Source organism: Lycium barbarum, chromosome 5 (assembly GCF_019175385.1).
Source record: "Lycium barbarum isolate Lr01 chromosome 5, ASM1917538v2, whole genome shotgun sequence".
In the NCBI taxonomy this organism is placed as follows: Eukaryota; Viridiplantae; Streptophyta; class Magnoliopsida; order Solanales; family Solanaceae; genus Lycium; species Lycium barbarum.
Genome location: NC_083341.1, coordinates 79935322 through 79950120, shown reverse-complemented (window position 1 = coordinate 79950120; position 14799 = coordinate 79935322). Strand labels below are relative to the sequence as shown.

General features: G+C 37.7%; 1 protein-coding gene across 3 annotated transcripts; it reads right to left on the bottom strand.

The window, feature by feature from the left end:
- Positions 1 to 464: 464 nt before the first annotated feature.
- On the bottom strand, positions 465 to 14414 carry LOC132642536 (uncharacterized). Of its 3 annotated transcripts, none has more exons than XR_009583223.1 (2): positions 14161 to 14414; positions 465 to 832 (listed from the first exon to the last, which is right to left on the bottom strand). XR_009583223.1 is itself a non-coding variant. In XM_060359678.1 (2 exons), exon 2 carries the CDS (start codon positions 5717 to 5719, stop codon positions 4973 to 4975), a length of 747 nt encoding a protein of 248 aa, XP_060215661.1. In that variant the 5' UTR covers positions 5720 to 6501; positions 14161 to 14414; the 3' UTR covers positions 4583 to 4972. The 3 variants fall into 3 exon arrangements, 2 of the variants coding, with proteins under 2 accessions (XP_060215661.1, XP_060215660.1); XM_060359678.1 differs by lacking the exon at positions 465 to 832 and adding an exon at positions 4583 to 6501; XM_060359677.1 differs by lacking the exons at positions 465 to 832; positions 14161 to 14414 and adding exons at positions 4583 to 6501; positions 7637 to 8400.
- Positions 14415 to 14799: the final 385 nt, after the last annotated feature.

Below are 14799 nucleotides of genomic sequence, written 5' to 3'. Positions count from 1 at the left end.
CACGTCGCAACACATGTGCAGATAACGTTTGATGATAAGGTAACCAGGACTATGGTAAGGTATACAGACCTATTAAAGATCGCAAGAAGATGAAGAGGTATGTATACATATGCTAGATTTCAATTGGTAGTTCAGAAATGCCAGGTTGATTCTTATTCTTCTCATCTGTAGTATATGGCTATTTTGTTGCACTTTCCGCCTTGCATACTCAATACATTGCTCGTACTGACGTCCCTTTGCCAGGGGCGTTGCGTTTCATGCCCGCAGGTCTTGAGATACAACTTGACGGATCTTTCAGTAAGGATACCAGCTCAACAGACAGAGTTGTGGCGCTCCACTTGCTTCGGAGTTTCCCTGTGAGTCTGTCACGACCCAACCCCGTGGGCTATGACTGGTGCCCGAGCTGGACACCCGTACACACCTGTTTACCAAATTGTCGTAGCCATATCTTATTCATACCCAACATATAATGATTTATACAGATATTACTCTGAAGCGGTCACATATATCGTACATATCATACCGAAGCGTATACATAAGCATATATACATACAAGCCGTTGAGACCGTCAGACCAAATAGGATCACTTAAACGCGAACCACAGACATAGCAGACCAATAGCGACCCACGACCCACATTTATGTCTACAGGCCTCTAACAAACATAACGGAATCATATGACGGGACAGGGCCCCGCCGTACCCCTGAATATACACATACATATACATAACGGAAGAGTATGTACCAAAAGATGGGCTCCAGAACAAGGGAGCACTCCAGAGCAGCAGAACAGATAACCTAAGCTGTTGGGTCCCTCGCACGAACGTCTGTACCTGCGGGCATGAAACGCAGCCCCCGAAGAAGAGGGGGTCAGTACGGAATATATACTGAGTATGTAAGGCATGAAATACAACTGAAAAGATCATAACTGAAACAGAGATTACAGAAGTCAAGTATCATAATCAAGAAACCACTGTACCTGCGTAGTACGGAACAGAATCAAACATTCTCATATCACAGACCGTACCCGGCCCATCCTGGGACTCGGTGTATGAAATCATGTCATTATGTCATCATGAAACGTATATACATATGTCGTACCCGGCCCGTTATGAGACTCGGTGAATGAAGTCATGCGTGCGAATATCATATATCATATACATACCGTACCCGGCCCATTAAGGGACTCGGTGATAAAATCATGTCATCCTGCTTTCATATCATCATGCATGCATATACATATACATATACATATATATACCGTACCCGACCCTCTAGTGAGGGGCTCGGTGAATGAAGTCATACCGTACCCGGCCCATTAAGGGACTCGGTAAAAGAAATCATGTGCACATATACCGTACCCGGCCCATCATGGGATTCGGTGCCATAATCATATCATCATATACATATAACATACCCGGCCCTCTAACGGGGACTCGGTGAACAATGTAGAGGAATACACACGATTACATATCCTGGCCCGGGCTCAGCGAAGGACATACTGAGGCTTGCACGAACAGAGTAGTGCGAAACCGTATGCACGTAAATCAAGACTTGCTAGACAAGTATACTTATCGACATCTGTAGGCTCACAAACAAGTTTCAAGTCAATCGGAGTTAGTATGGGAAAGTTACAAGATTTTGAAGTACAGAACGTTCCATAAGCGTTTCAGAAGCCATTTTTGGAAAATCACAACCGTAATCATGTCAAAATCCTTTGGACATCGCTATGGATCAAATCAAATAGAACTTTTGGAATCCTATGTACAGATCAAAACATATCAAAGGCTCGATGGAACAATCGAGTGTGTTAACATTTGGAAGGTCAAAACTATAGTCATATCATTCGTTTCTCAAATGTTATTCGGAAACATATTGACCAAACTTCAGACATCATAGATACACATCATCGGACATCATGGACACATATCAAACCATACAGAACAGCTTATAGGAAGTCAAGAACGTTAGCCATCCTAGGGGCTCTAAGAATAAGAATCTTTCCGAAATCATACCTATACATCATATACTTATTTCATAAAGGTCATGCCAAAGAAGAAAAGGTTAAGCCTTACATACCTTGTCCGCTTCCTACGCTAACCCGAACTTAAGTCTTTCGCTTCGCAAGATCTAAAACAATATTCATGTATGCCAATCATTAGCCATAAACATTTAGAATCCAATTCTAAACCAACACTTAATCTACCGAAATTTCGGCAGCATCTCCCCTGTAAATACAACAACCCCGAGAATTCAACTCGGCCAAAAATACAACAACAAATCTGATAATTTAACTCGGCCAAAATATCGACAACAATACCAACAATCATCCTCACAATATCTATAATCAATTCAAAACGCATTCTAACATTAATAACTTCTTTCTACAAACTTTGACGACTTTCCATCTTCGTTCAATTCATAATGGCTTAAATATTCAAGTTCAAATCCACAACCATTCAAACAATATTCAAAAATACTTCAAACAATCCGTACAATATTCAAATAATCCAACCAATATGCTATGCCATCCGAAACCTTCCAAAGGGGACAAGAACAATAACAACACATTTCCTTTCTTCAATTTCATGAACTTTACCAACAATTCATACACTAACAACATTATTTTTCATAAGTACAAGAACACTATATTCAATTCACCTTAACTTCTAAAACAATTTTTCCAACAATTACAACTTGGATTAGAATCATCAACTTTTCATTACCAACATAGAATCCTCAACAACAACAACTAAAACACTAAATAAAATAATTGAACCATTGTTATTACACACCACATACACACACGGCCACTACACAATATATCCATATTTTCATAAATTTCACTCATTTCTACACACTACAACATACACAACCATCTACAACATATAAAAAGAGGATTGATTCTTACCTTTTCTCCCTTAGCTTCCTTCTTTGGCTAGAGTTTACAACTTGCTAGAATGCAATTTTTTCTTGCTCCAATAATTACTTCACCTTGCTAAGGACCTTCCAATTAGTAGGAAAATAAATTTTGAACAATTTTTCTCAAGATTTTTCCTCCACCAATTCTTGGCCGAATAGGCCCCTTTAGTTTTCTTCTTCTTTAATTTTTCTTGAACCTTCTAAAGGAAAGATGAATGTTATGACTAAGTAGTCATAGTTGGTCTTATTTATTTGCTCCCACATGGGCCTTGGCCCATGTATCATGGCCGGCCACCTTGGCAATTTATTAAGCCCATTTTTTTTTTTTGTATCTAGTCTTGTAATTTATGAAAAAGAATAATTTTTTTAAATTTCCGAATTTTCCCTTAGCCTTCCATCCATATTTCCATGAGTCATCTTGCGAATTTCCATTTTTACCCCTAGTCTTTCTTGATATTTCCACATCAAAATTTTGTATGAACAACTTATGTGCCAAACAAGATCAAAAATTTAGGCTCACTCTTAACCTCCCGCAATGATCTTAAATTATCCGAATGTACAAAAATGCGGGATATAACAGAGTCAGCATGACTGCATATGCATTTGCATGGGTATGGCGAGGCCCTGTTCCGGCCACTTTATGCCATGTACTCCTGTAGAGGCTCGTAGACAGATATGCACAGTTAGATATCTTATAATTAACTCGACTTGTACTATGTTGTATCATTATTATGGATAGCCTTACCGGCATATGCACTCGAGATTAGTTTGAAGACTTAAGTATGTTATCTTTTGGGCTTGTGCCCCTATGGCTTATAGTACCTTGGTCTTATGCTGCCTTTCGGGATACATAAAACGTGAGTTACAGTTGGTTCGCTCGGTTCCCGTAGGATGCCGAGTGCCAGTCACGCCTTACCAAGGTTGGGGTGTGACACCAAAACTCCCAAAGTCCCTAAGAGTTATCGTCTGTACATTTCTACTGGCGCACCCTAATTGTGCGATCTTGTGCCCTTGAGAACAATTATGCATGAAACCGGAGGTTCCTCGAGCTGAGATTCGCGTGGGTCCCCATAAACTTCTTGCTTCAAATTGGGGATAAGCAAGTCGTCGTCTCCATAGGGTATGGGGTCAAGCCTTTTTTATTGACTGAGTGGGACATAACTCCCAAGAGGTGCTTCCGGCACTTTTCCCTGTTTTACCCGATTGGCAGGGTGTTGCTTAGTTAGTTCCTCAACATAAGCTGGGAGAGTTTCAACTTATTTCATCTTCTCATTGGCTGCTCTAGAGGTTTGGACAGCTCATTTCATTCTAGCAGTAGCTAGGGCTAGGCTATTGTCCCACTGTCAGTTTTCCCTAATTGTTGCTTCCCTGTCCTTATTGTCACTGACCATATTGATGTAAGGAGAAGTTGCACTCATGCTGTCCGGAGTCTCCATTTCCTATTAGCAAATCAACCTTTTGAGAGTGGAGCTAAATTAGTTTTCTGGGTCGTCTTCTTGGTTTTTCTTTTAGGTAGTGCCCGGAATGTGGGTCATTGAAGAGTTTTAATAATATATATAGTTTTCACACAAAACAGCTATATCAAATAAGCATTTAGACAATATATAATTCATTTTCCTATACCTCGTTACTCCAAGGCTACTAACGTATGAAGTAAAATTGTGCCATATGTAAAACAAAATTATTGTTTCCCAAAAATAAAAGTAAATTACAAGGCTATAAAGTAAATGAATGTAATAATATCAAAAGAAGTCCACTCTTCAGATCGAAATCTGCTCCCTCTCAGTCTGTGCCTTCTTAGCCCTTCGAAGGGCAGTCTGAATGGCTACGTGGGCTGGCATCAATGCTGTCCCGATCCGCTGACCCATCTGAACATCAGTCAATGACGTTTCTGTATCTATAGATCCTCTAACAAAAGTGTCAAGCCACTCTAAACTCGCCAATGTGGCATCTGCCTCGTTTGTCAAACTCTTAGTTACATTTTGATCATATTCTGTTTTTGCTTGATGATTCGCTGCCCTTTCTTCTACTTGTCGTTTGATTCTTCTAACCTAAATTGCTTTTGTGGCTTCACTATCCACGAGAAATTTGTAAAGGTATGGACCTGGAGTGGCAGTACCTTCTAACTCAGCCCCAAGCCACTCATAGTAATTTTCATCATGACCTGGGTTATTTGGATCCTCGTCCAACTTGTCTTCTTTTGTCACATTCTTCCAATCTTTCCTAGCATCTTGTATACCCTCGATATGACCCTCTTCGTAGTCTCGCACAAATTCTCCCATATCTCCCACATTTGGGATGACCTGTCTCATATCAAATTGTCTAAGTACCCTCAGAGGTGTGTAGGGTCTGATCCCCCTAATGCCCATAAGTGGTAAATATGGACGTCGACAGCTATTGACAAAAATAGACTTGGAATAGAAGTCTGGCACTCTCCACTTAATGTGTTCTTCTCTTATTCTGGAAAAGATGTGAGCCCATCCCACTTTGTCTTGAACCCCACAAGGTACGGTAGCAACGCTCCGATCATCTTCTCTCCAAGCTGGATCTCGGCGGGAGGTTGAACCATTCTTGTCTAAATGCTTAAGTATCCACGATTGAACCAGGAGATTGCAACGGTGGAAGTAATAATAGCGGTTGAGACACTTCCTTAAAGCTCGGTATATGTCTGACAAAATGATAGGGATGATATCAAAGTACTTGGTATGCCCGTCTGTTGTAACGCCTCTAAGGACAGAATGGGTAACAAAGACAACCTTGGTGTATATGGCTAGGGAAGAATTTAGTGGAAATACCATGGTCCCTAGCAGGCAAGTAATGAAGGCTAGTGTTTGGTTGGCTTCCCAGGATTGGAATGAAGGAAACTCAAGGATGTGGTTTTCATACCCCTATTTGGACGAATGCCTCCCATACATCTCCCTAAAGGCTATTGTGGGCCCCACTGTGACCAGTCAGCTTTGTTGACAACAAACATGTCTTTATTTCTTTTGGGGTAGGTTTGTGAGGGATGAGCATATTTTGAGCTATCTTCTTTTTGGACCTATTTGCGCTCCCCACGCTTTCCGAGACATCTCTAATTTCTTCTAAAATGGGAGTAATCTCTATTTCTCCAAATCTGAACACCATTCTGTCATTATCCCAATAACCAGTAATAATCTCTAGCAAATCTGGATCCCCAGTCATACTCATCAACGAAGGTAGATGTCACACCCCGACCTTAATAGGGTGTGATGGGCACCCGACCCCATCTCTGGAGCCGAGCGAACCCACTGACTCTTATTACATATATAGGCTCTTGAGTCAATTAAGAATAAAATACATAATAAGCTCTCAATTTTTTTTTCATAAGTAATGTCTATGATCATATGGGACCCGTGACATGAAACATAGTAATATATCGACTGACGAAGCCGTCTACAAATCTGACACTCTATACCCACGACTCTGTCTGCAAAGCCTCTAACATTGAACAAGGACATCATAGCATAGTACGCTGACTCGGCTACACTCCAGGGCCAAGTGGAGCTCGCCAACTTCGCTGGAACACCTTCTATAATGACTTCGGCTCATCTGGGTGTACCTGCGCGGCATGTCAGTACGAGCAATGTACTGAGTATGTAAGGCATGAACGACATCACAATGAGAGGTACCAGTGGAGATAATCACAAAGGAATCATATGGCATCTCTTAGGGTACATATCATGTCATATCATATCGTGTCATATCAGATCATATCGTGTCATATCAGATCATATTATGTCATATCATATTATATCATGTCATATCATAGCATATCCTGTCGTATCATATCATAGCATGTCATGTCATATCATATCATATCATATCATATCCTGTCGTGTCATATCATGTCAGGTCATATCATATCATAGGGAGACATATAGCATATCATAGGCTGACTGAGATACCTGTACATGTGAATGCCACTTAAGGCGGAAACCATGCATGCTTGTTTGGTCATATTATATCATTGCGCCGAACAAGTCGGCTCGCCCACATTGCGCCGAAATATGTCGGCTCACCCATATATCCCGCGTCCGGGCATCCCGCGTCCGGGATGATAATGCCAGCTGACCAGGTGGCGATGAAACGTGTTTCCCTTCCCCATGTCCCCATATACATGTATCCCTTCCCCCCTCCCATTTACATATATAGCATGCATGAGAGCCCAAGGAAAGTCATGTATCTATCGGAGTGACGTAAGGTCGGTAACCTCCGATTGTATTATGGATTCATCTTGGTCGTCATGTCTCGCCTTGAAGGAACAATTATAAGGCGAGACTATCAATGAAGAATATCATCACGGGGAAACATGAAACAGGATTATAACATTTTATTTCATATACTTTGAAACCTTCAAATAGTCATTATCCAAAATAGCTTAACATTTCATATCGTCGTAGTCATGGTAAGAACATATCCTTGACATACTCGTCATAGACACTTTATCATGTCTGGCATCATTATTATCGCCATAGTATCGTAGTCATTGTTTTAATCATAAAAACCTTCAAAATCGTAAAGCTTGGATTTTGGAGAAAAATGAATATTTTGGAAAACATTTATAACTTTTAGAAAGGAAATCATGTTTTGAATTCATAACTTCTAGCTTTTGAAAACAACGACGTTATGGGAGCATTTATAAGACTATATCGTATGATTCATGCCATAGAAAGAAAGGGCTTAGCCTTACATACCTGCGCTGCGCCTTACTAGCTACGCTTATTCGTCCAACTTGTTAATCCACCTTCAAAGGAGTTCACACATTCGTTAGATCCTTTGTCATATACTTGCCTTAACCTTTCAAACACATTCATTTATATTCTGCCGAAATTTCGGCAGCATCTCCCCTGTAAATACACCACCCCCGAGATTCTAACTCGGCCAAATTTAGCAACAACAATCCGAGAATGGAACTCGGCCAAACCAACTACGATACCAACAATTTTTCTAGCCACATTTCAATATTCATTTCAATCCGATTCAATTCAATTCAATTCAATTCGATTCACATAATCTTTCAACGACTTAATCAACATATTACTTTACCCAAAACCTTCCAATTCAACAACAACCATGCATATCATCATCATTCATGTATGCTAACTTCGACAACAACCTTCATTCTTCATCGCATAATCCGTAACGACGACTACTAGAATGTCAAATGACATCAATTTACATTAACTTACCAAAACGTCTATTATTTGACCATAACCACTTCTTACATATTTTCGCGCATTTTCATCCATCCCTTTACATTTCAACAATAACCATACCTTTCACCCATTAACAACATCATTTTCATAAGAGTCTATGTTAAAGTCATATTAATTTTCAAAACAGCCCGCAGCCATTACAACTTCAACATACGTCATTAAACCTTCATTCTTTACCATAAATTTTACAACAACCACAACTAGAACACTAAGTAAAATCAACTATTTCCTTGTCATACCAAATCAACCCATAAACACAATAGCTTCAACACAACACTTTATGACCCTTCTCCATAACTATTTTCGTTTTTAAAGCTTGCTAGACCTTAAAATAAACTCAACACAAGATATGGGATGAATAAAATACCTTATACTTGAAGAAACTCAGCCACATAAATTTTCTTCAACGCTACACTTGAGTAGAAGGAAGAACAATCACCTTTCACGGACTAGTTTGGCGAAATCTTGTTAAATTCTTGATTTTTCAAACTATAATATTTGGGAGAAATTTTGAGAGGCTTCTAGGACTTTTGGAATACTAATCTTGCTGAAAATATGGGATTTATGGGGGTATTTATAGCACCCCTAAGTCGGTTTCACCGACCTCCCCACGTGGGGCCCGCGGTTCTCTTTATTATTTTTTTGGCAGTTTAAGGTATCTCTCTTAAAATGGCCATAACCTATGATTCCGACATCGTGTGAGGGTTCACAACCTACCGTTGGAAAGCTAATTCAATTATCTACAACTTTTATTTCTGGGGGTTTTCCCAAATTCCAAACGTATAATGCCGTTTTTGCCCCTCCAAGTCAGGTCATCCGGAAACGTTTTCTTAAATCGTCCTTTCGGAGGGCTTACACTCATTTTTGGCTTATGGGTCCTTCTTAGGACTTGCTCAACTTCACATGTACTACTCATATATCTCTTTATATGTCTTTTATAAAGTCCCGATGAGTGGGCCCCACCTTGGCTTATGGTTACGAGGGCTATCATCGAGTGATCACGTTAACCGATTTACTTCCTACGCTCTCCAAATGCCATGTATATACATTCTCATACTCAGATAATATAATCTTTATCTCTGATCCTTGTGTGAAATTCCCGTTTTGCCCCTGTTCTTCCGCATTATTTCCATGAACCATTTTGCGAATTCCTCTTTTTACCCTTAACCTTTCCCGATATTTCCATACTACTAATATTCATAACCAACTTGTACATTAAAATAATTTTGGGAGATGGTCATTCTGTTAGCTTTTCCACGACTACCTTGAAATATCCGAACATATAAAATACGGGATATAACAGTAGATGCCCTATGCAACCCTTTATCTCTTTCGTCTTATCATTAGTCAAACCTTCCCACCACATTACTAAATCCGGTGGTGGATCCACAGTCATATCAAACTTCAAATTAGGAGACATCTACAAGACAGAATACTGTTAGTTCCCCGCCTCCAGTAATAATTTATTTCACATAAAGCACAATGATGCTACCAAATAGCAAGTAGTGGGATGCAGCGCCTTTGGGCTTTTACACCGTCTGAACACAGTAAGGTGTCTATCATGTCTGATTCAGGTAGGTCTGAGATACCCAAACCGGTCTATGGTCAGTATGCACTATATCAGTAAGGATTTGGCTCCGCTCTACGCTAATTATTCTAGAGTGATTTTTTAAGCAAAAGACACAGCTTACCCAAGAGGACAAGTTGGGGGTGGGTTCCCTGAGGCTGTGGGACGACCACGTGCCCACTCGACCTTCAGAGACCCCCAAAGAAAAATAGCAAAAGGGTTTTTTAGTAAAGGTATGACCGCAGCTCATCTCGCATCGTCACCCTTAGAACAAAGTGTAAAATAAATGTCAGGAGTGGCGGAGTATGCATGCCTGAATGACAGTTATATTTTGCAAAAATTTAAACACATAAGCAGTTTATATCACTTAGACAATTTATATCATACAAAGCAAACAAATTATTGGAACTCTTATGGTTAGAACCTTAAATTGTCCCAAACAGAGTCGCCATCTGTAGCGGTTCTATTTTTTCCGATTCGGATTTTCACTTGCCTTATTTAAAGGGGAAAGTGTCCCGGGAAAGTACGGTTGTCAATCGTACCGGAAAAAAGGAAAAATATATTTCTAAGTGGATGGTGCTCTAAATGGACATCATTTTAGAGTCGCCACCTAACTTATAGGTAAGTTAGGAAAACCAGTACGAAATGGTTCTTTTAAAACAGCTAAATTTTTAAAAGAAACCAATCTATAGCAAAGTATGGGTAAGGGTTCTGGTGATTCCCCGACGAAGATATTAGACACTCTGGTATTAAGGATCCGTAAAATACGGTTGACCTACGGGTTCTAACAGTATGCCTTGTAGATATAAATTGTTTTTGATAAAAACTGTTTTTTGTTTTATATTTCCACAAATCAAGGTTGGTCATTCATGCAAAAAATACTCATTTTCAAGAAATAAAAATGGTAGAGTCCTGCTCAAAATTTGGCGTTTTGGGTTTCGGACTAGAACACCTAGGTTAAAACCTGGAGGCGTTAACCTAAGTAGAGCACTACGTAGGCCCACCTGAGTTTAGAAAAAGGTTTTAGTTTAAGTTTTATAAAATAATTTTGGCATACTATTATTATCCATATTTTAACCATATTTTATATTTTTAGATTTTTAGTCTTTTTAGTCCAAATTAGTCCAAAGTAATTTTTAGTCCATTTGTCCAAATTGTCCATAGTCGGTCCCAATCTGTCTCAATGTCCATAAAATTTGTCAAGTCCTTTTTTGTCCAAAATCATAGTTTACGTTTGAAAAAAAAATGTCCATTTTTATCCATAAAGCAGTTTCTGTCCCAAAATCATTTCTTTTTCTTTTTTTTACATGTCAATTTTTATCAAAATCAGTTTTTATAACTTAGAAATAATTTTTTGGCAACTCCAAATTCGTGACAATTTTTAAAGGGTTCCAATAAGCATATATTGTCAAATAAATAATATCAAGTGAAGAGGTTGGGCCTACGAAGCCCAACAGAAAAATAATGCAATTTAAACTTATTCCACTCCAAATCCGCTCCAATGCTTAACTCGTCCATGGTTGAGGTCGACTCGATCTAATGGAGTTGGTGGGCCTCGATAGACCCACCAACAAATTGGGGAAGTCACAAAAGATAGGTGTACAAAATATTAGTAAATAGTCGAGGTCAATTATTTAATTTACAAAGCTAAAAAATGAATTACAATGCTTTCAACCCCATAATTATCATACTCATAAATAAAAGGACAGTTTATGCAAAAATGCCCAGCAGCGGGAAATTACTAAAATTATAGTGGCCCAAGATCAACTATATTCAAGAGATTAACTCCTCATTCTTTTTAAAATCTTTTGACAGCAATCTAGGTGTTAAGAAAGATATTCAAGCAAAACAAACAAGTTTTGTTGATCAAAAAGTTCTTCGTAATCAAATTAAGGCAAATAGTTCAAGTGAAAATAGAAGGTGCAAGCTACAAATCTTAACAAGAATCAAAAGCAGGCTACTTGGTTTTTCTGAAGCTCACTCAAAGCTTCAAAACAAGACTCCATCATTCATTTTGGAAGAAAACTTTTACTAATCCAGTTTTAGAACCTAAGACTATCATATTTTTCTAAAAAAAATGATTTGAATTGCTAAGTGCACTTTAAAACAATCAATATTCAATGAGATGATAAAAGAAGGTCAACTTCTCAACACTTAAGATTAAAACAGACTAGGGAAAGCACATTTTGAGACTTACAGATATATTAACTCAACAAACAAACAACCTCTATCCTACAATCTACTTAACCAATTTCTTAATTATTAAAATAGCCAAACATGATCAAAAAATGCATAACCTTGCCATGGACTAGTGATAGATTCACAAGAGCTAATTGTGTCCTATCAAAAACTAACAAGAATGTCTAAACTACACTTAAATCTATCAGTGTCAATAAAATAGTGTCAAAGCTCCAACATAAACTATTCTTTTTCTCCTTTTTATCAAACTTAGTTAACCCAAGATCACTTAACATCATCTAAATCAAGCTTTTAATTAATTTTACAGTTTCAAATGACATCAAACTCAAATAATATCCACTTAATCATCAAAACAGGACTAAGTTAGCAAATAATTATTTTTAACTAACATAAGCATCATAATAAATATATAATCATAAGTAGAATGAAATAACGGATAGACTAAGAGGTTACCTTTTAATGGGGTAACCTAAAGATCAAAAGGAAGCATTGAATCCACCAAATTCAAGCACCAACACTTCACAAATCTTTGAAAACCCCTTTGTCTTTTTAAATTTTTGGATGATATTCGTATTCTTCTATATATATATCTATTGCATTTATATTTTTTGTAGTGTATTTTGAGTAACAGTGTGTATAGGCTACTAAGTTTTTGAATATATAAATCAAACCATAGTTTTTTTTTTTTTTTGTGCTAATTTTCGAACTCCCTCTTTTTTTTTTCTCTCCTCTTTTTTTCTTCTTCTTCTTAATGTCAATAGCCATTCTATTTATAGGCAAGCAAATTTAGAACCCTAGGGACAAAAATAGACCATTTGGCCGTGGCTCCCCCCCCCCCCCCCCCCCACCCCCCTCCAAACCCTTAATTTTCAAAAGACCTTATCCATAAATTCAAAAATCAAATAAGTCAAAAATCCAACAAACAAATTTGTACCCTAATTAAATTAAGACAAAAGAATTTCAACAAATTCGCACTAGGATAGTACACATGACCGTACCTTTTCCCCCAAAACCCCTTAATTTTCAAAAGACATTATCCATAATTTCAAAAATCAAATAAGACAAAAAAATTCAACTAACAAATTTGTACCCTAATTAGAATAAGACAAAAGAATTTCAACAAATTCGTACTAGGATAGTACACATGGCAACAACAATCATGCAAATAGTACCAACAAAGGTACAAATGAATCAAATTGTACCATACAAGAGAGAAAATGACTCCTCCTTTTGTATAATAAAACATATGTCATAAATATATTGGTTTAACATAATAATATATAATAATTATTTGGACCAATAAAAAATCATAATTTGTAGAATTAAAATGCGAGCTTTAAAACGAGCCCAATATTGACAGTCCGAGCAATATTTCAAATATGTAAACATGCGGTTAAAATGAGCCGTAATTCACACGTCGTTTAAGTTAACAATTTTCCCGGACTAGACGGAGCAGGATGAAAGTAAATAACTCGTATTTCTGGTAATTGTCAGTTTTTTTTTTTCAGGAAATAATAATTAAACGTCGTTTTTACAATTTTCTCGGGATTTTTGAAATTTTAATTTTTAAAGGGTGCATCCTTACTCGGCCTTTGGCTCGAGAAATTTGAAAATTAAAATACGCATCTTATGAGGTGAAAATTAGGTGTCAACTACACCTATATTCAAACAGACAGAATCCCTTTCAATAGGACTAAAGCATTTCCATTCCCAAATCCTAATCAAGTTCACACAAAGTCACAAAATAATTAACTTCATCATTGACAGGTCTTCTAAGTCATCTTGTTTCACAGAAGAATCACAAACTGATTTAAACATCAACAGACTATGTCACTACAGAAATACATCCAGACTGAACCACAAGGATACAGATACACCACCATAGCCAAGCAGTTGTGTTAAATTTATAAACAAGGCATCAGAATTCAACCCAGGGACTTAAGCACTTGAAGATAACTATAGTAAGTTGATTTTCACCTTAAACCATTTACTAGTTCATTTCAAAACTATGAAAGAGCTTTATGTGACTTAAGGTATATGTTCAGGTTTCAATATTTAAACATAATACTAATTGAACCAGCCATTCAAAGACAAGTAGCACAGCATAATCATAATATTTTTGTACTAAACAGAATATTAAACCAGCACCCAAACTAACACTTAAACTAAATACTTAAGCTAAGCATAGAACTTGATGAAGATGAAAGGCAATAAAATGTTTAAAAAAAAAAGTTACCTTTTTGATGTGCAGCTGCGAGCAAGAATGGATTTGAAAGTCTTTGTGCTTCCTCTCCTCGACTCAGCCACCACACAAGAAAATAAAATCAAAATTTTCAAACTTAAAAACTCAACCTCCAATAGTTTAGTACAAAATTTTACTAATAGCTTTAAAATTCGAGTCAAAGTCTCAAAAATCAAGATTTTACGTGTATCCAAACTTGTTTCTTTCAATGGAATGGAGTTCTCTATAGAACCCCCCCCCCCCCCCCCCCCCCCTCCCGGCCAAAAAAAAAAAGGCTAAACCCTACTGCATCGATGTGGGACAAAAATGAAATTTTGAGAGATTCTTGCTTGTTACTGGCATAGACGACTGAGATCAATGTAGTGCAACAACGTATGGCTGAATTTGAGAAAATCCCCCTCGATCCAGTTGGTTCTTGAAGAACCGATGGGCATCAAGGGTTTCAAACGGAAGAAACAACGTTAATTAATGCTATTGTACTAGATTCAGGCAAGAAAGTAAAAGAAAAAGTGAAAATGGGAGTAACTTTATACCTCTAAAGCGGTGTTTGGTGAGATTGAGTGGAAATATGATGGATGCATTAATTCTTTGCCGCAAACGGACGTACAAAAATTGATTGAGGTGTGAAACCTC